The sequence below is a fragment of the Myripristis murdjan genome, chromosome 24, assembly GCF_902150065.1.
Source record: "Myripristis murdjan chromosome 24, fMyrMur1.1, whole genome shotgun sequence".
NCBI lineage: Eukaryota > Metazoa > Chordata > Actinopteri > Holocentriformes > Holocentridae > Myripristis > Myripristis murdjan.
In genome coordinates, this window is record NC_044003.1 from 25,863,590 (window position 1) to 25,889,303 (window position 25,714).

The 25,714-nt window shown below is 41.1% G+C and overlaps 1 protein-coding gene across 1 annotated transcript; it reads right to left on the reverse strand.

Moving 5' to 3' along the window:
• Positions 1 to 1,116: 1,116 nt before the first annotated feature.
• Positions 1,117 to 24,203, reverse strand: ehd3 (EH-domain containing 3). The gene is made up of 8 exons (XM_030047056.1): positions 22,822 to 24,203; positions 17,273 to 17,449; positions 15,654 to 15,751; positions 8,147 to 8,288; positions 6,793 to 6,892; positions 6,430 to 6,600; positions 4,126 to 4,290; positions 1,117 to 4,001 (listed from the first exon to the last, which is right to left on the reverse strand). Exons 1-8 carry the CDS (start codon positions 23,046 to 23,048, stop codon positions 3,474 to 3,476), a joined length of 1,608 nt encoding a protein of 535 aa, XP_029902916.1. The 5' UTR covers positions 23,049 to 24,203; the 3' UTR covers positions 1,117 to 3,473.
• Positions 24,204 to 25,714: the final 1,511 nt, after the last annotated feature.

Sequence of the window (25,714 nt, forward strand, 5' to 3'; positions counted from 1 at the left end):
TTACACACATGCATTTAAAGCCATGGCAAATTTTTAAACTTACTTCCGCTCGGCGGTAAACTGCGTTAAATGATGTGTTTTTCTTTCATTAAATCAGGTGCAAGGATCTCATCCAACCCTGAGTGTAAATCCCTCCTTCATTCCTTTTGGCGCTCTGTGGCTGTCAAAACATCAATCAATCAATCAATCAATCAATCAATCAATAAGCCTACGTTCTTAGTCAGTAATTTTTTCCCCTTTTGTGTTACAGTTACCATGTTAATGTGAGGCTCAAGATCAAATATATGTAAACGAGTCGTTTCCGGTGATACATTTGCAGTCTTTAAAATTATATGTTACCCATAACACTAGTATGTTCGTAACATTTTTTGCAATCAGTTGGTACTCTCTCTCTCTCTCTCTCTCTCTCTCTCTCTCTCTCTCTCTCACCCTGTGTGTGTGTGTGTGTGTATGTATGTGTGTACACTTGTTAAAAATAATAACTTCCTTGTGTCTGTGTGTATGTTTTATCCTGATGTATAGTTTCCACATGTGTGCCTCCTCAGCAAACACACACATCCATTAGGCTACAATATGTCGTTGCATGTAACCACACACACACACACACACACACACACACAAACAGTCATATATCACTGTTGACAGTTGCCTGCATTGTTAACCACTGACAAGTCCAGCTGATAAGACTCCAGCCATAAGTAGAGACAGGCACATCTCAGCTGCTCTCGCAATCAGTTGGTACTCTCTCTCTCTCTCTCTCTCTCTCTCTCTCCCTCCGTTCCTTTGTGCTTTTTCATTCTGTCTGACTTCACACCCAGGGAGGGGTCCTGGACCCTGGACACTGAAGCCCTGAAGCACTCTCTCTCTCACACACACACACACACACGCACACACATAATCTGGCCATTGGTAGTAATATTAATTACATTAACTAATAACACTGATAATGCATATGGTGATGATAGTGGAGAGAAGTGCATGCAATGGTGCTTAGGATTTTATCATCTTCCATGCGAATGACGAAAGGTAAATGACTGAAAATACTGTATATACACAAATACTTTAATTGGACATTTTCCTTTCTGCATTCTAAAGCAACACTAAGTAAGGCAGTAGACAGCTGAATAAATGGATTTTTATTATATGTTAGCACTGTTTATGTTGACAGAAGAGCAGTCAAGTACAGCTTGAGCAGTGGCACCATCTAAAAGCACTGAATTTTAACAACACATAGGACTTGGTATTGCAGACTTGTAGACGTATTTCCTCATCTTTGTTTCATGGAATGGCAGCACTCAACAAATTCAACACTTTATAGCAACCACGTGATTTTCACATCGGTGTCGCTGAGTCTGTCCTGGCTCGTCTATAAAAAGTGAGCTGATGTTGCTGAAAACACTCGAGCCATTTCCCAATCTGTGTCAGATGATGATGATTTCCCAATCTGTCATATATTCATAAAATGCAACAGATACAAGACATATAGTCTTGTTATGTACATTAGATACACTGTAAGAGCACATACAAAGTCAATGCTGACAGGGAGGCGACACAATGGAGGCAGCAGAATGTCCATAAAGAGCATCTTTTGCATGAAAATGAAAATGTAAAATAAATCGGTTCTGTGGCTCATAACGAGGACTCTTTGTCCACCAGTAACCCAAACTCTCCCCCTATAAAACCCAGTTTTATTAAAACATACTTTCTCCTTTGTCACACTGGTGTCCAAACTATACATGTTGACTCTCCTCTTGTGATCAAGGCTCATTAGTTATTATAGGAGTCATCAGAGGACCAATCAGAAACAAGGTCCCAAATCATAGTCAAAAGAAACAAACAAACAAACAAACAATAAAATACTGGCATTGCTCCTAGCCCTTCCAGTCAGCTAAACAATATTTAATTGTGTCAGTAGCATATTAGACACATACTGTAAAGATTTGCATTCATTGTATATCATTTTACATACATTAATAACTGAGCCAGATTTCCAACCAAAACAAAAACAAACGTTTTAAGAATGCTTAGAATTAGTGTTTTATTCTCATAAAATATGCAAGGAATATGCATTCACTGTCTGCACTTTCTGTCAGGTTAGGAAAGCTCTAATATACTGTCAAAAGGTAATCTATTAAAGATGAACAACTCATTAAATTTTAACCAATAACCGCTAAAATCCTCCCAAATCAGTAGCATATATAATAATTAAGACTTGTTAACGTAACGATACATGTACATGTTACAACTAATAACGCTAATACGTGTGGTCAAATGTGTACATACAATACAATATTTGTGACAATTACGAGCCCACACAGAACCATGAACCATGCGCATTCAACATTCACACTCAAATTCCCATACAATACAATAATATTTGGACTTTCCAAGCACACACTCCCATATCCAAACAATACCCATAATATAGCTTTATATTATAGTCACAGTATCTCTAAACAAGGTAATCATATTTGATGCTGTTTGAAAGTTGAGCGGGACAGACTCGTCGCTCTTCATCACTGAGATCCTTCCATAATCAACGTTTCCATCAAATGCTCATTTTGTCCATTTTGTGTGTTCTTTGTGTGCCCACTAAAAAGTCTTTCTAACTCTTCTGTATGACGCCATGACACAAAAGCCAGAGTGCTGAGTGGTGCTGGGACATAAAAATGAAGCCATAGTCTACACCTGAAAGGGATGTGAAAGGTATTATGGTATACCGCAGTCAAACATGGATTTACTTCATTGATCTAATGTGCTATTCGGAATTGCTCCTTCTTTGTTCACAGTGTTTATATGCACCTTTAAATCCCAGTCCCCATTCTCCCAAATTTTCTTTCTCCTCGGTGTCCCCTCTTCCTCCTCATCCATTTTCTTCCAGTAGTTTAGACTAACTTTTATGTCTGTGTTCCAGTGTTTCTTGTTTTAGGCCTTTTTCCATCTTGATTAATCACCCCACTAACTGTCCCCCACCCCTAGATACCCATTCCTCCCATCACTAACCCTCCTTATCACCTTATGCAGAATAGGAAGCAGGACAGGGAGCTATTGGCAAAGATTTTCAAAGCTTTTTTTTTTTTTTTTTTTTTGGCATGTTAGTAGTGGAATTAATCTAGATCCAGCTTTTTGGCCCAGGTGAAATGTTGCACTGTGGAAATGTGAACATCTGAAATATCTGAAAAGGCTGCTTTGACTTCAATAGAATTCCACTGAAAAATGTAACTTTTAACTCAAATTTAAGTTTCTGCTCTATTTTAGTATTTTTTTTTTAAATGGGGCAGCAGATGTAGAGAAGAGAGAAGGGTTTACGCTCTTGGTTTGGGGGTATTCTTGTTAATCTGTTCTGGTATTTTCTTTATTTCTCCCATCAATGACATTTTTTGCTTGAATGCTACTGTGGTCAATTACTCTTTTAAAGGGTTTTTTTTGCTTGAGGGATGGAAACTGTGCAGGGTCAGCTTTTAATCTCACATTTATTCAGGTATTTTTCTCTTAGACGGGGGCACCAAGTGTGGTGGCAAATCTGATGGCAGTTCATGTCCCTCCAGTTTCACCTTTATCAGGTGATTGGCCAGCGCAAACTCCTCATCATCAAGCATCCCATCCTTATCGATATCTGCCAGCTTCCAGATCTTTCCCAGCACTGTATTGGGCAGTTTTGATTTCACCATCTCCTTCTTGGCGTTGGCCCCTGTCACCTTCCCGTTGACGGGGGATAACGTGTAGAAAATTTCGTCGTAAGCAGGTTTATCGCGTGAGACGACCCATTCGGCTTCGTCAATGCCTTCGCCAGCTCCTTCGCCGTATCCGTGGCCGAACGGGCCATCCAACGTGCCATCGAAAGCGCCGCCCTTCACGACTGGGTTGGGCCGCTGGGTTTCCTCTTGGCGGACCAGGACCATTAAGCCAGCGATGTCGTTGGCCAGCATGTCATCGACTGCCTCCAGGAGTTTGGGTTTCAGAGGCTGGAACTTTGTGAGATCCTGAGCTTGGAGCTGGTCCTGGGACAGGCAGAGGGGGTGGAAAGACAAGTCAGCCAAATCATGTTTGAATTAGTTCTGGTGTCTGACAGTCAATGAGAAGTTTCTTTCTATAAATATTTATTCCTCCTCTCTTCCTCTTTACCTGCATCTTCTTCAGGTTAGGAAAGTCTCCAGGTGATATCTGATGCTCTCTCTCTATGCGGCTGTAGATTTCTCCCAGACTGCCGATCAGTTCTTTTTTCTTGTTCTCCTTCCCAAACACAGAGGGCATCTCTTTCTTCAGTGAGCTGATGATGTAAGCATGGACCTGCATATGGAAACCGAACAAAACATGCACATGCAATTCAGCGGAAATAAATTCAATAAATTTGATAAATTCAACAAATTCACTAGGACAGTGATTAAAGCTGGTTTTTTTGAGCAGTGAGCTGAAGTCTGCAATTGGTACTTAGAGTTAAACACTGCGAAATAATACTGCGAAAATGTGTGAGCGTTTGTGAGCACCCATGGCCAGGTAGACTAGCTACTTGGATATGGGAAGATTAAACTGGGTGCCTAAATCATTTATGATGTTTGAAACTGAATGTAAGAGAAAAGAACTGTAGGTGTTTGTTTAATGATCTTTTAACCAAAGTTAAAAACTAATTTTCTTCAAACGCCATTTCTATCATCAGGGTGTGTCTAACAATGATGAACACATGACAAAAAAATGATCAAATTACCCCCTCAAGCTTTATGTTTTTTGCATCGTATTACTGGACCTTCGATTTTTTTAAGTGCACTAAAAAATTATGTACTGTGGGTAATAGCATCTGCTAATTTGTCATATCACCATCAGCAAACTTTTCCAAGCATAAACCCCTGGGAACAGAAATAAAGACACTTTTAACCCTCTTTGAACCTGACAGGTGGTACACCAGCTGCCTCACAGATAAACTTCTTTCAGGGACATTTTTTTTAAATCCCACTGGGACACTGAGGAAGTCACAGGAAAAGTCCTATTTGTTCTGTTCAGCAGTTGTTATGTTAATCTGTGTGTGTGTTTCCCTCAATCTGCCTCCTGTCCTTGAAGCTGTCATCATAAAACCATAAAATACATACACACACACACACACACACCCTAAGTCCTATGAGCTATCGAACAGGAAAACACTGAGAAATCTATGCATATATGTTGAGGGGAAGGGGTGTTGTGTGTGTGTGCATATACGTTCACGTCCTTTTTTTAGTGTTTCCTGGAACTATCGCAGGAAGTGGACTCTCTCCTGTCATACTTGACTTCCTGTCCAAACAGGAAACAGGAAACAATCGACACAGAGGGGGACAACCTAATTTGTCAGACCCTATTTGCTCTGTGGAGGAGACGGGGCGGGTCTGCTCTGTCAAGGTTAACAGCTGGACGGACCGGGGGAGGTGAATGAATGATGGGGGGTGAGAATGAACAGGGAACACACACACACGCACACGCACACACACACACACACACACACACACACACACACACACACACCTGTGGAGACAACACAAACGTTTCTCTGCTAAATAACCAGTATCAGTCTCATTAGTCTCAGTCAAAATGCCATACTGAACGATGACATTATTTAAAATTTTATTTTTCTTTATATACTAAAAACATGACAATGAACACTAATTGGCTTTTGCTTTAAAGGCCAATGGTTCAGTTCAATTTAATCATTTGTGGAATTCAAACACTTAATAGTTTTCACAGCCATAATCTTGGGAGCTAATATTGGAATAACATAAATATTAGATGGCTCATCACAAACAAATCAGTGCTCATGTATTTGTTAGCCAGTGTAAATAAAAAGACAGCACAAACTGCAATAGAAAAGTACTTGAGATAATTTATGGTCTGCAGCTTCACCACATTTTCAACTTGGAGGCCAGAGACTAAACAATCCAAGTAATCCAACAGGAGCCTTGTGAGAGTGAACTGTATCCCTCATTTCCATCCCCAAAACACACTTCACTTTAACTTTCAGTTTTGTACAAGCAATCTACTGTGGAACTGGAAGCAGGCCTGACTCTGTTTGTTTACAAATGGAGTTTGAGCTCTCAACACCCTCTAGTGGTCAGAAATCACTTACTGCAGCTTTAATTCATGAGAAATATTCACCATAATATAGTTACTGGAAGTTATTTACTCCCAAACACTGAAACTGGCAATAAAACTCCAAGGTGCTTGATCAGGTTGGACAGTAGTGACATTGTTTCAACTCCTTCTCTATGACTAATTCCTGGCTCAAGACATAAGATAGTGCGGTCTTTGTCTTTTGTACTGTCTGTACCCTCCTACATTCATAACATTACCTGCCACAGAGTCACAAGTTAATTACATGTGGAGCAAAATAGCCACCATAATTCCTGCAGTGCCCAGAGCCTGTATCAGTGAACTTGTGTTTCTGTTGTTTCCTCTTTGCCTCACCTTGGCCAGCCGAGCCCTCTTGATCAGATCGTTCAGCTTCCTCAGCGCTGCGTTCCTCGGTAAAGACTGAATGTCCTTAAATAAATCCTGCTCCTCTGCTTCGAAAAGCTTCCGGTTATCTGGAATCAGCAGAGGGTGGGACCAGAAAGAGCCGATGTACACCCGGATCACCTGGCGGCCAGGGAGAGATGGAAAGGGAATCAACAGTGGGCCGCAATAAAACAATGTACACAAATTACAAAATGAATGAACTAAACAAGTAGACCAGTCGGTAAACTAGCTCAGTAACTGTCAGCCAACAAGTCATTAAGAGGGTCTGAATGTTATTTTTTAGTCGTTTGACCAGTGTGCCTGGCAGGTTACCTCCGGGGTGTTGACTATTTTCCCGAGTGACCACATCAGGGCGCCGTACACTCTCATCAGCTGCTGGGTCTCTATCTGGTCTGCCTTGTTCAACACAACCCTGAACAACAGAATGGAACAGATGCTGACATTTTTCATGATGCTTTCAAACACTAAAAACAGCTGACATAAAGTACCGAAATCACTGCATCAACCTGTCAATCCATCAATCTTCTTCTACATTTCACATTTCTGTCAGACTCCACGCTGCTGTGTGTCAAAGCAGCAGCAGGTTTTCTCTTGCAGCTGGCCAGTGGCACAGACAGCATCACGACTGCATGACAGAGATGTCTCAAGAGTCTATATTTAGGTTCTGTGTCAATACCAAAATTTCAGTACTGTAGTATTGACGCAACTTGATCTCTGACCGTGTAACTCAGTGTTGTTACACTAATGCGGCTTTAGCCTGTACGAAACACTTCAAATGTCATGCTTTCAGGGCTGTAAATGGAAATGGGAGCACATAATCATACAGTTGTTATTTATTGTAACAGCAGGACAGTTCATACTGTTCTTATAATTTGAAATGTGTATTTTTTTTGGGCTGCTTTGTTTTCTACTTGAAGGCTACAGGCTAATGTTACACTTGTAACTCAGTGTCCTTATTCTAATGTAGACTACAGTATATGTTTAAACAAATACTATTTCTGCTTTCTTGTTAATGTTAAATGTTAAAACCGTTCAATAAAAGAGTGTGTGCTAAATGGGATTTCTCTTTTGCCATGCTATCGAATTGAGATACTGAGAATTCCAGAGAAGTTATGTTAATGAGAATTGTGGAATTTCACGAGTTGATGCTGGTCAACTAACAAATTATGGTTTCTGGTAATTACTGTATATCTCTATATCTGTATCTCTGTATCTATCCATCTATTTACTTCCTGGTCACGTGATTTTACTTGTCTGCATGGTTTTCACATCAAAACACATTTGTTTGCTCTTCCATGTGGAATACAGGATATATACTTTTTTACAATCAGAATACCTTGGATTTTTAGATTGCTTCTTACATTGCGTATTTAATTCATGAGGCAGATTAACAGTCATTTTTATTGTCTTATGTTGTTTGGCCCTATGCTGGACGTGCACCCGATTGTTTTCACGGTTTCCTTTACCATCTTCTTTATTTTTGACGCAGTGCAGCAGTCCCAATCTCTTACTCTACCAAATTCTGGTATTGTGACAGCCCTACTGCATGAACACCAAATGAAGGCTGAGATACAAAAAAAGAGCGAGTATTTATATGTTTTTGCCGTGCGGCTAATTATGAAGGATTTGGTGCTGAATCTACAAGACGCCGATGTTCTCACAGCACCTGATCTTGTCTTCGTGGTTCTTCAGGGCCTTGATCACTTCTGAGAACTCGTCGGAGATGTCCAGCTTGTGGGCGTCAAACAACAAAATGATTCTGTCCACTCGCTCCGCAAACCACTCCAAGACAGCTGCAAAGTCATAGCCTGGAAGAGGAGAGGAGAGTGGGGAAGAATTAACAGGGTGTGTAGAAGGGAGGAAGACAAATAAGGGGGGAAGACAAGAGTGAAAGAAGGTGTTGGGGTGTGAAATCAAAGGTGAGATGATGAGGAGGTGTTGGGAGGGCACAGAAGGAATTCAAGGGAGATTAAAATGAATTGTCATTTATGTATCACCTCATCCCTCATGACTTCCTGTATAAATCCTGTCAAAATACCAGATAGAGGAGAGGCATTTGGATTGCTGGAGAAATACAGTAACACATTTCTTTGCTCTTCTCAAAAATAGCCCAGTGCTCATTTTAAAAGTTCACACACTTTATACTACTTTCATCATGTCGGCCATCCCTACTGTGTTTATAATCACTGTCCCCAGCTCTCTTCCAAAGCCAGAATCCACAGAACTGAATTACGACCCGGAGCTATGATGTTGCAAAACCCCCGAGACCAATCTATTGCCGCAGGTCAATCGAGGAGTCAATATGAAGGACGCCCAGATTACAACATGTTGAGAGAAAAGAATGTCGGTTTATAAAGAGAGATGGTGTTGCCAAGATCTAAACCAAGTGGCTTTCAAAAAAAAAAAAAAACAGACACACACAAGGGCACATACCACAACCTCCAAAAGCAGACAGCAAAACAAAGATATTTTAGCTTCAATCTTTGTGTGTGAACTAAATATAAAGTGTAAACCTTTCTCATCCGGCGTTATTTTATTTGAACAGTTAAAGGATTACAGCCGTTTTTGTTTGAAGTCTTCTCCGTTTCAGGCTGCCAGAGCTATTTGGACAGATTATGATTACACTCAGTGAGGAGGTCACTAGCATCTAGTCACAAGACGTCTAGATAACTGATGGATGTGACGATAGGAGTTAAGTGTCGTCCAGATACTTGTGTAACTAAATATATGAAATATGGTCAAAAAAGAATGCCTATTTACAAAGTGAAAAGGCACTGCAATGATTCAAAATAAGTGTCTTGTTTAAAAAAAAAAAAAAAAGTTATGCTCATGAACACTGCATTTACATAGGACAGAAAAATATCGCTGGTTCCCTGAAATCTGATCAGATACCAAAATCAGATAATAATCGTTACCATTTTTTTCCATATGTAAATGAAAAAAAAACTGAAAAAACTTCAAAACACACTGCACTACTACTGTGTTATATTGGAGAATACATGGTATTGCAGGGTTAAATTATTAAATAGGAGTCTTTATGCAGAAGAATTTTAGTTTGTGATTCCACTCTGCATCTCAGTTTGATGTAATGTTACAATAAAAGCTGGGTCATGGTCTTTCAAATTGCTTTGGTGGTTCAGACAATTACATGTGTGGGAAAACAAGGCGTTCACAGTAAATGGAGGTTATGAATAAATGATTGAATCTGTGAGCAGGAGCCCTTGTCTGACTCCTTTGACTTTCTGTGCTGCTTAAGGACACATTTCACTCTTACCTGGCTTGGGTCAGCAGGATATGAGAGGAGAACAAAGAACAATAGAGGGATGGAAGGATTAGTGAGTTAAAGTTTCCAACCCACACTGAGGAATATATGAGAGAGGAAGAGAGAACGGCAGACAGGCAGTGGTGAACTGGTTACAGTGGTGATTACTATGGGTCAGCAACCAGGGAAAAATAGCTGTAAGTTTGGTAGTGAGTAATAGTTTTATGTTAATGCAGTCAAACAAATTCTCTGGAGAGCTGCGAATCTAAATTCCAGACTTGTGCAAAAGTTACCCTAAAAAGATTTACTTTTTTTCTGCAAGAACTCACTTTTTTATTCAGCCTGGCAACCACTGGCATCATACCATAACAAATGACTTTCTAACAATAAATACGGGACCCATTTTAATATTTATATGCCCTAAATCTGATGTCAAACCCAGACTCTGCAAAACAATGTGGTTTGATTTAACGAGGCAAGCAGGGTCACATTGTCCGTGTGTGGGCCAGGGAGGCAATTATCACTGTTACAATACGTAGAAGTCATACATATCCTAAATTTTACATACTCACTACACTGTTGCTCCAACCAGAAGAGGAATAGTTTGGAAGATCCTGGTTACATGCAACTTCTATAAAAAGACTGGGTATGTTTAGCAGTGGCTGTTTTGAGTTTCTGTGGCTTTTTCAAGGTACACATTCCAGTTCAAAATCTTTGACCACCACAGGTCCAACGCAGCCCATTAAAATTTACTGCAGTTTCACGGGTTTCACGGGCATCGACCTTCAAGTAAAGCTATTTCTCACAAAAACAGGTTTTCGTCTAGCAGCCGTATTTAGGACTGTGGGAATTTCTCAGTAATTCTTCACAGGCGCAGAGTTTCGGTTCCACAGCAGCAGCAGCAGCACTAGAGAGGATGTAAAATGCTTTGACTGTATCTGTAGGTCATGTATGAACAGGCCTAGCAGAACCGAGAGCGGAGAGAGAGTGCACTGCTGCTTGGCCGAAGCTGCAGAGGGTTAAGTGACAGATATTTTGAATTTCAGTGGGTTATTCTTCCACGCTGCACTTTTCACATGGTGTGGGGTAAAACTGCATATACACATCTTAAGGTTCACTGTGCAAAATGGGACAGCCATGAAGACTGGACCATCAAATTACGTAAAGTTCTCCAACAATCCTTTGCAAGCAACTTTAGCAAAAATAATAACCAACTAGCTAGCTTGGTAAACAAATATATACGTTTTTCCCCAACCATGTGGCAAATGTCTGGTGAAGAAAAATAACTACTAAAATATCGCTTTATTATGCCTTTTTACAGCTGACAGATGGCCAGATTTTTAATCAACAATACCTCCATACGGACATCTATGTCGACAGCTATAGCCTGAAAACTCCTCTGTCGCATCTGGGCACACACATGTACACATACACATACATAAATACAGACACATGGGTAGAGGAATGGAAAAGGGGGAAATAAAAATGATGAATACACACACAGAGACAACACAAATATATGAACACACACATGAAATATCCAAGGAGATGCATATATATAACCAAAACACAACACACAAGTGGGGATGAGAAAGGAAATGGATGTAACCAAACAAGGACACACACACTTATTAAGTCCACATGATCTCGTGAGTGAGTGAGCAAGGGCCACGGTTCTTTGCAACGGCAATGATGCATGTAAAAATGGTTTGTAATGGCTTCTGTTTTTCCGAGGTTGCTGTGGTTACCCAATATTTCCGGCCAAGATATCTGATATTGGGAATACGGGCTTCCAGCATAGCACTTGAGGGCAGGATTTATCCTGACTCTTTGAGGATATCCCGCCCAAAATCAGGGCGCGTTCAAAGAGTTCCCAGGTTTGCCCAGGACAAACAGGGGCCTGTGCGTGTTGCTTGTGTATGTACTCAGCCTGTTTGGATTAATTGATGTTGTCATGTTATTTCACTGTGGGATTTATCAATATGCTTTTTTGAGTGATTAATGTACTCCTTGAGGCTTAAAATTTGAATATTTGGAAGTCTTGATATTCTGTAATATAAACATACATAACTTGGGCCAGTTCAATTCTGGCTATTGCTGTGTTTTGTTCATGTTGTCTCTATCGATGATTTTTGTCATGTGACTTTAATGTCTGGCCCAGCAACGTCATGAGAATAGAACTTTTTCACAGCAGCCATTTTGACATGAAATATCAGGGTAAACACACTAATATAATATACTAATATACATTAATTATGGTCCTGCTCCATTTAGGTCTAACAGAGCCAGGGTCCTGGTGTTATTCATGCCGAGTCATTGGAAACTGCTACACTTCAGTGGAACCGAACCTTAATTAATATTAATATTGTTTACCCTGATATTTCATTTCAAAGTAGTTACTGTGAAAAAAAATCTACAGCATATAGTTCCTTTTGCTTGATGTGATGTTTATGCACCGAACATGATCCTAGAACTGAAACATTTACACTGCACCTGAGCACTACTGTGAACCCTTCACTTTTTTATTTAACATTAAAACTAATCTCTTTACGCTCGCCTTGGTGCTTCTGTCCCGGCTTTATGGAATTATGCTTCAATGTTTTTTTGCCTATGCAACCACAATGACATTGAATTGAACATTAGTGCATGGTAACCCCATGGCTTTGTAATCTCACAAAACGTTTACTTTTCATGACTTGCTCTGAAGCTGAAAAAAAAATCTGATTTTATTAGATTGTAAGATTTTGGGTGTGCATCCAGGTTTTAGAATCCTTAACACTCAAATAATCATACAGCCTTGCGCTGAACAACTTGGTCAAGCACACTCATCTTCGGCCTCCGCCCTGCTGAAGGCTGACCGGTGACTGGGGACGTGCTCCGCCTGAAAGTACAAAACAGCTGTTTGCCCAAAAAACGTCCAGGAGCTCACCCCTCCCAGGAGTTCACTCAGTAAATTCAGAAAAATTCGATTCCATGGATTACATGCTTTTTACTTGGACTTTGGTGGTTAAAAATTATCTGTGTGATCTACATCTACATGTTGTTTTAAGGTATGGCGTGGTGAAGTGTCCCATATCTCACAGCTACAGTTACACAATTCATGTCAACTACTACAGCTCCGCCCTCAGCCTCCTATGTAAGAAACGGCACACCGGCATGTCCAAATGGAGCGCACCTATCATTAACCATTATCCTCCAAGTTTGAGTGAGTTTCTGCTAAACTTCACAGGTAGTACTTCACTTTTGAAAAGTACCACACAAAACTAGACTCACACACACACACACACACACATGCACGCACACAGCCTTTGTCCCTAGAGAAAACACAGCTGTGCTGACTCAGTAGAGGTTAAGTTTAGCCTGTATTTTTTCATATATGGACAATGGTAGGGTCATTCTACACTGTGCTGTTTATTTGGTTTGACAACACACACACACACACAGGACACTCTGACCTACCAAATGGACGATGGAGCAGGGCTGCTAAGGGTCAGCTCAGGCTCAACGTAACCAGTTCAATATGTAAAACAGAAAGTGCAGGTCATCTGGTAATGATAAAGTCCGTCTTCTCAGTTGTTTCTCAACAGGGTGGACGCAACAACTTTCTCATGACAAACAAAGAAATCCAGCTCTCAAATTAAGAACAGCAATGTGCTGGACTGCATGACCAGGGCTTGTTCTTCATGCTTTTTAGTCCTGAGAATTGCAGAATTGTTTTTTGGAGACAATGGAGATGAAAAATATTGCCTCGAGCATGGGAAAAGGATTGGTCGAGTGGAACACAACTCAGTTTCAATTATATAATGGAACAACAGTATCATGATAAAATGTTGATGTAACAGTTGAATTAACAGCTGCTTTGAGTGGCCTGGTGGACTAGAGCTGGCACCAAGCACTCATCTGCTGATAGTAATTAAATGACAATTACAAGAGAGATTAAACATTTTGCTTTGGAGTCAAACACAAAAATACTACAATCCAAACTAATAAGTGCATTAAAAAAAAAAGAAATTGCTCATAACTTCTCCAGATCATGCCCATATCACACCTGCATCCTTTATCCCGATACAGTGAGGTGAATTCAATGCCCCTCTGTTGTGAGGGTCAATATTTTTGATGTCAATAGAGTTTTGGCAAAAAGGAGACAATCATGGGAATAAAAACAAGCACAACATGCAAAACTGGCACTGGCTATGACTGCTGGTATAAAAGAAAAACAAACAGAAAGAGGGAGAGAAAGTTAGAGACAAGGCAAAGAGGAAAGGGGAAAGGGAGAGGGACATGGACAGAAATTCAGAGACAGAGAGAGAAAGAAAGAGTGAATGAGGGAGTGGGAGAAATACGGCTGACTTTAATTACCCCGGCTCTTTTGTTAATGTTAGCGGTTGATATGGCGATGTTGGCTATTAGCTTTGGGAATGCCCACAGTCACAGTCACACCAGGCTTTGAGACAAAAGGGAAGAACTGTTGCTTACAAAAGCCTTCTCACACCTAAACATCTCGTCATCCCTCCCCAACAGGGCCGGGGCCCTTCCACTTTCAGTTCCCTCAGACAGAGGGGGAATTCAAGAGTCACAGAGATTTTTGGGGACTTTTTCATGAGAGATCACCGGCTCTAAATGGGAAACAAACCAAAGGCGTAATTATGAAATTTCTGTCTTGTCCTGCATACCATGATGTACTGAAATGGCAGGACCAAGTAAATAATGAAAACTGTTGAGCTAGATTTTTCTCAAACACTCTTTCTCAAACACTTTCATATGTAAGTGCAAAAACTGGAGACTTGCACAGCTGAAGACGTCTTTGACATTCTTACTGTACAGCTGTTGCCTTCACATCATGGAAAAACAGGTCTTTACTATGATCTCAACAAGAGCTAGATAGATTATCTCTGTTAACTCTTCTCACAAAAACAGTGACGTTGACATGTCTCCAAAATGTGGTCTGCACTATGTGGAGAACATATGGCTTGTGGATATTAGGTGCCACAGAATATTTGTGTCGAGATAAGATTTGAGTGTGTGTATTCACAAGTCTTACCAAAACTGAGCTAGAGCACAAAATATGCATGAGGGAATACCACTGAAGTTAAGTCAGTTTAGTCATTCCCGCGCCTCAGGGGAGGTTCGGTCTGAACATTCACTAAAAGGTCTTCGCAGTCAAAAACAAGTTTGTGTTATAATCCCTGAGTTCTCATTTAACCGGAAACAAAAAAAAGAGAAGGTTTTATTGAACATTCGCAATTAAAAGTTTCCCCCGGCAGCAGCTACATGTGGTCACACAGAGGATCAACTGGAAACAATGGAAAACATAACGGTGCCTTTGATGGTTTTGGGAAATTCTTTTTAAGGACTTACCCAAAAACTCAATTAACTATCTGAGACCAAACCAAAATGCGTGGCCTTGTTTGTTGACATTTCATTACAAGTTCAATGCATGAGAGTTCAAGTGAGCTTTGTGTCATTTGTTTTCATTACTGTGCGGTCACCGCACTGCAAAACACATTTGTTTACAGTGTTAGTTTTGAATTATTAGGGAAATCGTGTACTCGAGAAGTCATCCTTTTATCACTGCTCCCTCCTCTGTGAAATGCAGGATAATCCTCATAACTAAAACAAGCACAGACACAGACACAGACACACACACAGACACACACACACACACACACACACACACACACACACACACACACACAAACACATGCACACCAAAGGAAATGCTGACACTGTAGTTCAGAGTTCAGAGTATGAGCAGGGGATGCAGCTGAATAGGTACACTGAATGAACACTGACCCAGCATAAACTTTACACACACACACACACACACACACACACACACACACACACATACACCAACAATACAGTATGACAAACACACACCAATGTGTGTGTATGTGTTTGCATGTCCTACCTCGACTGATTCTCTGTTTCTCTCCTGATAAAATCCCCGGTGTGTCGATCACGCTGATGCTTTCCAACACTGGGTTGGGCAGCTGGGCACACACAAACCTACAGACATACACACACACACACACAAACAGAATGGTTAAAAGGACAAGTCCACTGAAATTCAACCTGTGTCTCATTTCTCCATGTTTTCCAACTACAGCGATCCGTTGTGACCAAAGTGTAATCAAACGCCACATGCAAGACTGCTGACATCTGTAGCTCGCCTCCCCCATAGTCTACAATGTATTCACATGGGGCAAGCGTCAAAACGATCACTCTGGTCTGCTACGGTTAGAAAACATGGAAAAACGAAGCCCACGTTGACCTTGGGTGAAACTGTCCTTTAATGTGACAGTTTCATATATCCAAAGGACCATACCAGTGATTTTGTACATTTATTCTAATGTCTATAAAATGTATATTCTTCATGTTGCAGTCATATTTTAGAACTGATATCATTTTTCCTCCCTCTTATCCAGCCATTGGTTTCCATTCACTCCACTACGATATGAAAATGAACTTTCAGAGACTTATTAAATCACTGCAATCAAGTCATCTACATTAGTTTTCCCAAAACCAACAGCGCTGTTGTGCTTTGATGACTTGAAATTGGGTGGAGTGAAATGCTGCCTTCACCAGAAAATAGTCCCCACGGAAACCTTTGCTTTACATAGCCAATAATCAGTTGTGTGGTTTATGAACGGTGACACCTTTGTTAGCCACAGAGGCAGAACATTATAAGGTGGGTGTTTCAACCAAAAAACTCATGTTTCTGATTATATGTTGTGAAATCTTTGGTGCTCCCACGTGATTTGCAAAATGGTTTGTTGCAATGTAAAATACGGGGAAACTGGAGTAAATGGGCCAAACGTTCAATCGCTGGTTTGATCCTTTAAGATGAGAGGAAAAGGAAAAGAGAGTATGTGAGAGGAAGATATCAAAGGAGAGGGCAGAAGAGACGAAAAGGAAGGAAAGGGGAAAGGAGGAGAGGAAATCACAGGAAAGTGCAGAGGAGACGAGGCCTAAAGGAAGCAGGACAGAAGTGCAAAAACTTCTAACAACAAACATCTTCCCACGCCAGACCTCTGTCTCTCTTTCCCCCTCTCTGTCTCCTTGCCCTCCTCTCTGTCCTTCTCCAGCTGTATAAATACTAACAGGTTAGCTGTCCTAAATGCATCACCCCCCCCCAAACGACTCCCCCCATAGAAAACCAGTGTTTCATCTTTGTCCTTTCAGCAGTGGTGGGCCGCCGCCGTGAGGACACTGCAGAAAAAAGAACCACGAAGAAGAATTTTAGCTGCCAGGAGAGGGATGACTCTGCAAAGATGACCGGCTGTCTCAATCACTCTCTCTCTCTCTCTCTCTCTCAAACTCACACACACACACACACACACACACACACACACACACACACACACCATTAACGAAGGGAAGCCTGCCCAGTGAGCAGAGGGAAATTCAATCAGACTGGAATGTAGAGCTTCGGTGTGGATTCTCTCTTGTGCTCTCTTACTCTTGCTCTCTTTCTTTTCCTCTCCATCTCCCCCTCGCTTTCTGCTCTGTGTGTGTGTGTGTGTCTACCTGTTGAGGAAGGCATTTCCGAATGCGTTAAGCTTCCTGAAGGGCTTCTTGGGGTCAACCACCAGAGCGTTGCCGGGGATGATGCCCTCTGTGTCGCCGTGCATCACAGCTATGAAGGAATCTGTGGTGGGTTCAGGTCCGATCCGCATGCCAGGAAAGTCCTGCTCCAACAGGTAGCTGTAGGTGAGATAGCAGCACATTCCATTAATGCCAGACTCTGATATGTGATACGGTGCGAGGGGAAAAATCCTTCTCCAGCTACCGAGGAGCCCTGCAGAGATTACAAGATTTTAAAAACAGTAGTGTGAAGGCATGAGTTATTTGGCCATCCAGATATCAGATACACATACTCTTAAAAGTCAACGTCAGGAACAATATGGACAAAAATATCACAGTATTTATGACCAAATACTCTCATATTGATATTGTGATGATATAGTAGGGTGGACTATTGGAGCTTTTATATGAATTTTACACACAAGAAATCTGATAAACAGTCATTAGTAATATGAATATGATGACCAAGCAGGTAGAGGCAAATAATAGAACAGCTAAACAGTCTAATAAGTTCAGAAATTTGCATCTTTTTACTATAATGCAGCCTTTAAAACAAGGAAAAGACAACATTTATGCCATTACATGATTGTATTGAGTTTTATACCAAACAAAGTTTGAACTGACACAGACTGATAGCTTGGATGATAAATGAGTAGAGTTAACTAAAATGATTCCAAGATCTTATAACATACATTTGGCCGGTGACAGTGTTATAACATGGAGCTGTGCCCTGCAATTAAAGCCTTAAAAATGACTCTTCATCACGTCTCACTGCTCCAATTCAACGATGGCAATAAATCAGCCATGAACACATCAATAGGCTACACGTACTGTGTTAATTTAAACTCATCTGTATAAGAGTGAAAGGTTACATTTAGTTTGTTTATTCAGTGACATTACATGTTATAAATTAAGATTTGTGTGTGTGTCTGTGTGTGTGTGTGTGTGTGTGTGTGTGTGTGTGTGTGTGTGTGTGTGTGTGTGTGTGTGTTATCTATAGAAGGCCAAATGTGAGCAAAGAACATAAAACAGACTTGAGCAAGAGATTTACAGCTAAATGACCCTTACATCTGATGATAGACTATATATTATAAATGTGAGTGTGGTATGTGCATGTGTTTAAACTACTACCAGATGTAAGGGTCATCCTCCTATACATCTTCACACACACGCACGCACACACACACACCTTGTCAACAGAGGCAGCAGTGCCTGGCACAGCTATCTCGCTGCACATGAGCATTTTTCTAGGGAGGTTGTGCAATACATATGCACAACCACGTGCATCTGCTAACATCCATGCGTAGTGTGTGTGTGTGTGTGTGTGTGTGTGTGTGTTCACTCCTACAGATGGGAGTTGTGTAACAGATTATTCACAACATATATCATCAAACATGAACTGTGAAACTACAAAAGGGAGTGTGAGCAAGTGTTTTCATATGCATAGATAAGTGTGAATGATCATGTATGTGTGTGTTTCTGTGCCCATAAATCGTGTGTATGTGTCTGTGTGTGTGTGTGTGTGTGTGTGTGTGTGTGTGTGTGTGTGTATGCAGTGCATGAGCATAACCATCCTATAATGTTATACCACTGACTTTATAATATGGCTGCACAATTCATCGAAATCATATTGAAATTGCAAGATATCCGGATGAGTGAAGTATCCAAATTGAAGCAGCTTCACTTCTTTGCAGCTTTTTGGCTTACAAAACATCTCAAGGTGTTAAAAAAAAACAAAACAAACAAATAAGCAAACAAATAAACAAATCCCAGATCCCAGCAAGAAACGCATATTTCTAATTTTATGTTTTTTGTTCCAGATAAATTGAAAAATATGATGCAAAAATGATCACTCCAACATTCAATAAACCGGCTTCATCAGCATCAAGCAAACCCACAACCTTAAAGCTCAACTTTATGAGATATGAAGTATCTTTAAAAGTCAAATCATGAGTGGAGGGATGGGAGAGTGCAGCCTCCCCGTGAAAAGCATTTGTCACAACAGCTGTTTGCTGTTTTGTGAGGCAAGCAGAGGAATCCTGTCATCTAGAACAAAAAACTAATTGATTTGTTGCTTTTTTGTTAGAATCTCAAAATGCCGTGTAAAAGTCAAAAAAAGATACCAAAGAGGAAGGTGGATAAAATCAGGAAGATGTGCTCGCATTACATCACGGAGACTGTCCTGAGGACGAACACCGCCGGGCCGCAGAGGCCGGATTACTCTCCGTCAGCATCTGCCTTTCTGTCCTTCTACGTCTGTCTGTCTTCTACTTCCTGGACAAATATTTGTTTTCGTTTCATGACGACTCAGCCCAAGCTGAATATGCAGCAAGAAAACACAAAGTGACTATAAACAACCGTCACTCTACTTGGAATTAACACCATCTTTGTTATTCAATAAACTGCCAAATATTAGTGTGTCCAAACACACCTATGGCTGACCTACTGGCACTAAACATGCTGTGTTTTCTGTTGAAACTAAAACTGAGTCTGCTGTATTAAAGCTAAACTTGGGTGTAACAGTAAAAAACAACACTGGAAATTCTATTTATTTATATTAGTATGTGATCAACTGCTTGTATAAGAATACTTATAAAAAATTTAACAAAAATATAACCTCAAAGGTATTTGTAAAATGGCTGCATGATCTAGATCGGCTTCAAAATCCTTTTCTAGATCTGAAAAAAAATTAATATCTTATGTTTTTGGTCAGTCACACCTATTGCTTATGTAAACATCACTATGCATCAAAATGCAAAAATAAGGGGAAAAAGCTCTAAATCTTAATCTAATTAAAGTATTAAAAAAAGTATCTAAAAAAAAGTATCTAATTAACAGTATTTTAATTTTGTCCTTCAGCAGCCCCATTCTGTCACCAACCAGTAAGCCCAGAGCAACATTTGTTGCTCCATTACAACTAATATCTGTTTACAATCACAATTACAGCAGAAAATGCCTGAAACGTAAACCTTAGTTTTGCATATAAATGACAAGGATAATGTGCATGGAGCAACATCCCAAACACTTGCACTGCTCCATCACCTCGAGTTAGAGAGACACTGACAGAACTTAAAGTATTTCTGTCTGCAGTAGCTCTGACCGAGGGTTACTCAGCACTTTGTACATTCTGCATCTCCCTGTTACAATGTCGGAGCTGTGGGGTCAGGATGGAAAGAGAGAGAGAGAGAGAGAGAGAGAGAGAGAGAGAGGAGAGACGGGGGGGAGACAGAGAGAGAGAGAGGGCAGAGATGTCTGTGTACTGTCTTGTCTTACAGCAGGAAGTCACAAACAGCATGCTCTTTCAGCATCTATCTAGCTTTCAAAGGCCTAAACCACTAATTGCCTACATACAATGGTGTGTGTGTGTGTGTGTGTGTGTGTGTGTGTGTGTGTGTGTGTGTGTGTGTGTGTGTGCGTGTGTGCGTGTGTGTGAGACACAAGTCATTAGCACTATCCATGCAGTTCAAAAGAGGCCCGACACCCAGTTGCTAATGTCTCCCTATCTCACACACAAGCGCGCACGCACACACCCACTCACCCACACAAATGCACGCGCACACCAGAAACACCCCGCTCAAACACCCGGCTCTTTCCATTAGCTCTGACAAAACTCTAAATACACAGCATAATGGTTACTTGCATATTTTGGTCCATCCTGTGAGTGAATTTTTGTTACAATTACATTTCAGGAGATTATCCCACCGCCTCATCTGGAATGGCTTAAAATAACTGGATAATAAGCTGACTCCCAGAACGGCAAGCAGCCTACAGAGAGAGTAGAGTCTATAACGAAACTGACATATAAGAGACTGACTCACAATTACTGGATCACCAGCAATACAAGAAAACAAGAAGAAGTGCTGAGACTATACAAGCAACACAATGCTGTATGGGCCCTAAAAAAATGTACGGATGATAGCGAAGATATAGGTGACAAAATGAATGCCAGACAGAAAAAGGCTCATTACTAGATGAAAACAAGATTCAGTGCTATTTATGAGAGTTTAAAAAGGATGGCGGAAATGAGAGGAAGAAACCAAGGGAAAAAATATTCTAAATAGTCTCTGCAGACGACAAGATTATAAGTTCAAAAGTAGACAAGGCGTCTAGGTTTGTCCCATCGGAGGAAAATGGGTGGAGGTGAAGAAGAGAATAACTCTCCTTGATTGTACCTGAATGGAAAAAGGCTCACTAATGTCAGGTCACATCAAACAAAAGCGAAAACAAACTGCAAAACATTATAATTTTCCCTCAGGCGAGCCACCTCCTCCTGCTGGATGATGTCCATGTAAACCTGACGTGGCCTCTGGTGCTTTTCCACCGCAGGGCTAAGAGGGGCTTGTCACTGCCTGCTGCGACAGGGTCCCCAGCACTTCCTGCACCTTAGGGCCCGACAGCTCTGCATGAGGTCAGACGCCAGGCTCCTGTGTCCCCTCTGTACCTGTCTATAACTCCGTCTGTCTGTCTGGAAAGTATTACTGACCGTTTGACAGCTGGACCGCCAGTCATAACGGCTGCTCTGGTAATAAAGTGCCACTCGAGCCAGTGATTTAAACAAGGCATAAGAGCAACATCCGCTGCTTTCTATCTAATTTTTAACTGCAACAACAAGTTGTCCTCAGGCTGGGATTTAAAACTCTGGCTCTGGACCCAGAATGGGCCTGTTTGGGGTGGGGACGGGAAAAGTTTTCATAATGCCAGTCCCAAGGGGAGAGAATACATTTATTTATTTAGTTTGGATTCCCCACTGAAAAGGAAAAGGCATTTCCACCCCCATATGTGTTTGTGTGTTTGTGTGTTTGTGTGTCCGGGCTCCCACTCCCACATTCAACTTCCATTACTTTTGCATGACTTTCCATGACTATAATGTTGACTTTTTGACACGTTTAAGCGCAAACTGTTTTTTTTTTTCTTTTTGAACAAAATGTTATACGTTCTAGAGATTCAGAGGTCTTATTAAAGTTTATAACTGTAATTGTATTTTGCAGGAGATATGACTATAATGTGGACACAATGGGAAATAAATGTGACTAAACAAAACACAACATGGCTGTGCAAATGTATTATTTTCAATCCCACTGTATTCAGTGCTCCTCTTCTCTTTAGGCTTCTATGCTGATTTATTCTATTCTATTCTATTCTATTCTATTCTATTCTATTCTATTGCTGTGTCTATTGCTGCTTTACTGCTGAGGCTGAGAGAGGACAATGTCTGTTTGGGTGTGTCAGCCTCTATCTCTGTCTATCTCTCTCTATCTCCCTGTGTCTCAGTTTCACTCTCTCTTTCTCGTGTTCTCTCCCTCTTGCATGTGTGTGCGCGTGTGTGTGCGTGTGTGTGCTTGTACGCCTGCCTCACTCGGTGTGCATACATGCATACTGATGTGCTTTCCGTGCTTGTCTGCATGTGTGATTAATTCTCTTTCCATACTAAACTAGTTAGATAGTGTGTGTGTCTATGTGTGTATGTGTGAGGGTGTGTGCTGCTCGCTCACCGTATGAAGCTGGTCTTGCCGGTGGAGTACTGTCCCACCAGCAGCACCATGGGCTTGTTGTCGAAGTCGGCGTCCTCCAGGGCCGGGGAGTGGAACTCGTGGAACTTGTAGCTCTCCTCCAGCGGCAGCAGTTTGGTCTTGTAGAGTTTCTTGAGCCCATCGCTGACAGTCTGGAAGACCTCTGGCTCTTTCTTCCTCCTGTCGTCGGTTCCCAGCCAGCTGAACATGGTTGTTGGGGGCTGATTGGAGAGTAGTCTAGCCTCCGATAGGTGTGACCGACCAAAAACACTGCTTGCTGATCAACTGAATACTTGGATTAGCTTAATCTCTGGTTAATAGATTGAATCCTACTCTGTCCTAGCAGTAATACAATGATAACAATAACCGGTAACCTAACTAATAAATTCAAATTTAGAGGATCTGCTGTGTCAAGGGCAGATCTAGTTAAGATCTTTAAATCAAAATCATAATAACCTGATCAGTCTGACTTGAAAAGTACAGAAAAAAACTGCTCTTTATTATTAGTTATGCAAGTCATTGAGAAAACCCCACAGCTTCTTAAGCCAAGCAAGGGGTTGAGTTGAGTTGAGGGAAACTCTCTTGAAAATGAGAAAAGATCTTAATAGTGTGCTTTAAAAGTGTGGAAATCAAAGCATAGAGATAAAATTTTGTTTATCTTTCAAATGAACGGTTGTTTGATCACACAACCATCCCAGATAAAACCTAAGTAACACTGTGGTCAGAGTCTGTCCGTCCTGCTACACTTCTGTGGGTGGTTGTTGTTGGTCCTGATGATGACAATGAGGCTTAGCTGGACTTTTAAATTCAGTGAGCCTTGTTGAAAGCTATTGCAGAATAATTTATCAGCAATACTGTCTACAGACGAGAGCTGAATCCAAACCGTATTTCTATTAAAACTCAAAGACGGTTCTTCAAAGGTGTCCCTCTCATTCAGCTCTCATCAATTGTCTGACCGGGCCACTTAGCAGCTCTGGGCCAAAGAAATAATGCATTCAAGAAGAGTTTGGTCCCTGCTCCCCAGCTCTTTTCAGCAAACAGACACCGCAGAGGCGAGCCTAGATCATTCTGCTCATGCACAACATCACGTTACCGCCGTCCAGCCGGAATTCAGTCCAAAAGCGAGCGGAGGAATCCCGGAGACGATGCGCCGAGCCGCTGTCACACCGCCGCCGCCGTTATTGTTCAGCCGCTCCCGCTTCAGGCCACACAACAGCCAGGCCCCGACTAATTTACCGCAAGCAACAATTATGTCGTTATCGAGACCAAAAAAACATAAAAATGCGTTGTGTGGTGTTTTCGCCAAGTGCGAGGTGCTGAATGTAGTCGCAGCTGATCATCTGCAGCTCAATTTAAATGATGGAAACCCGAGCCGGCCGGAAGTGCCCAACTGCTGGCAAGCCCCACCCAGTGATGCAGCGTGAAGCCGGCGAGGGCAACGCCATGTTGGATGAGGGGAGAAAAGAGTCTGGACGTGGTGGAGGACCAGCGGCTGAATGACAGCGCGCCACCTAGCGGTCACCGATCTAGTGTCCAACAATGCAGTGCTTCTCGATGTTTTGGCTCTTTTTGACCGTTTAAAACTAACTTGTCACGATCCCGTGTCGCAGGCTGCATGTGCACAGTGGTGAACAGTCCGCCTAAAGAATGAGTTCAGGTTGTTTCATTTGCTTATTTACCAGAGGAGGCGTTTTAGAAGTACTAAGAAAACAGAAAAAAAGGTAATTATAATTAAAAATGTTTTTTTTTTGTGTCTTTGACCTAAGTCTTAATCATCTTTCCACCCCCCCAAAATTATCTCATGACCACCTGGGGATCCCGACTACCCGTTTGAGAACCACTGCATTAGTGAATCCAAATTTGGACTTGTAGTTATTGTTTTTTAATGAAGAGGAAAAAGTAAAGGCAGTGATGCCAGTAATTAAATTAAAAGCCGTTTCACAAGTTCACGAGTTCAGGTTGATGATATCTGGGTGATGATGTATCACAGCTATCAGATAATAACATATTGCCAGTCATCAGTAATTTCCCCACAAAGCCCATCTAAGCGGGTGGGAAAGTTTTGTTGGCACAATAAATTAGATGCAAGGACTAGGCCTGCATACTTTTAAGCTGATCTCTCCTGATAAGCTGTGTGGGCTAACTGGAAGCAGATGGAAGTGTCCTTGCTGCTCCTTGGAAAGGTTTGGAGGCTGAATTTATCATGGTCAATATTTGAAAGGTGCTCAATTTCACCACCAGGTGTCACTGTTTATCTTTCACCATAATTTTAAGTGAGGAGAAACCATGAATATTCATTTTCCAGTTAAAGGTGCTCTTGGAATAGAGTCTGAAGCTGAAAATCTTATTAGAGACCACACTTTTGAAGGGAACAACAATAATAATAATAATAATAATAATAATAAAAAACTGGGAAGTAGCATTAATAATGTAGCGTTCAGTTAGCAGTTACTAAAGAAAATAATAGAATCAGTTAATTTGTTGAGTTTTACTATTCTTTATTGTTTATTTGAACTTGCACGTGTAACAATTCTGGTTTGCAATTTGCAGAACTAGTAAACTGGACACCACCTGAGGACGTCACAAACAGCTTTAAAAATTTCACTGACAGATTTGACATTTAAGAAAACCCAAGTAGGATAAATCTATGAATGTGAAACAGTCTCAGTGACTCCCTTCCTGCTGCTTTACACACCCACCAGGGTAAAGTAAGAGATTTTAGTGTGATGCAGTCAGAGGAATTCCCAAACAGCCCCAAAACAAAGGCACAGAGCAGATGACTGGTGGTTAGGTGAAGAGTTTCCAGTCTAAAGAGTCCCATCTCAGTAATACATGAAACTCCCAAACATGGGATGTTCAAAGATAAATATTCTGC

Coding starts and splice junctions, on each gene's coding strand:
- ehd3 (XM_030047056.1), bottom strand. CDS start 23,048: ATGTTCAGCTGGCTGGGAACCGACGACAGGAGGAAGAAAGAGCCAGAG. Junction 15,752..17,272: donor GGAAATGCCTTCCTCAACAG/GTAGACACACAC, acceptor GTATGTCTGTAG/GTTTGTGTGTGCCCAGCTGC. Junction 8,289..15,653: donor GAAACAGAGAATCAGTCGAG/GTAGGACATGCA, acceptor CTCCTCTTCCAG/GCTATGACTTTGCAGCTGTC.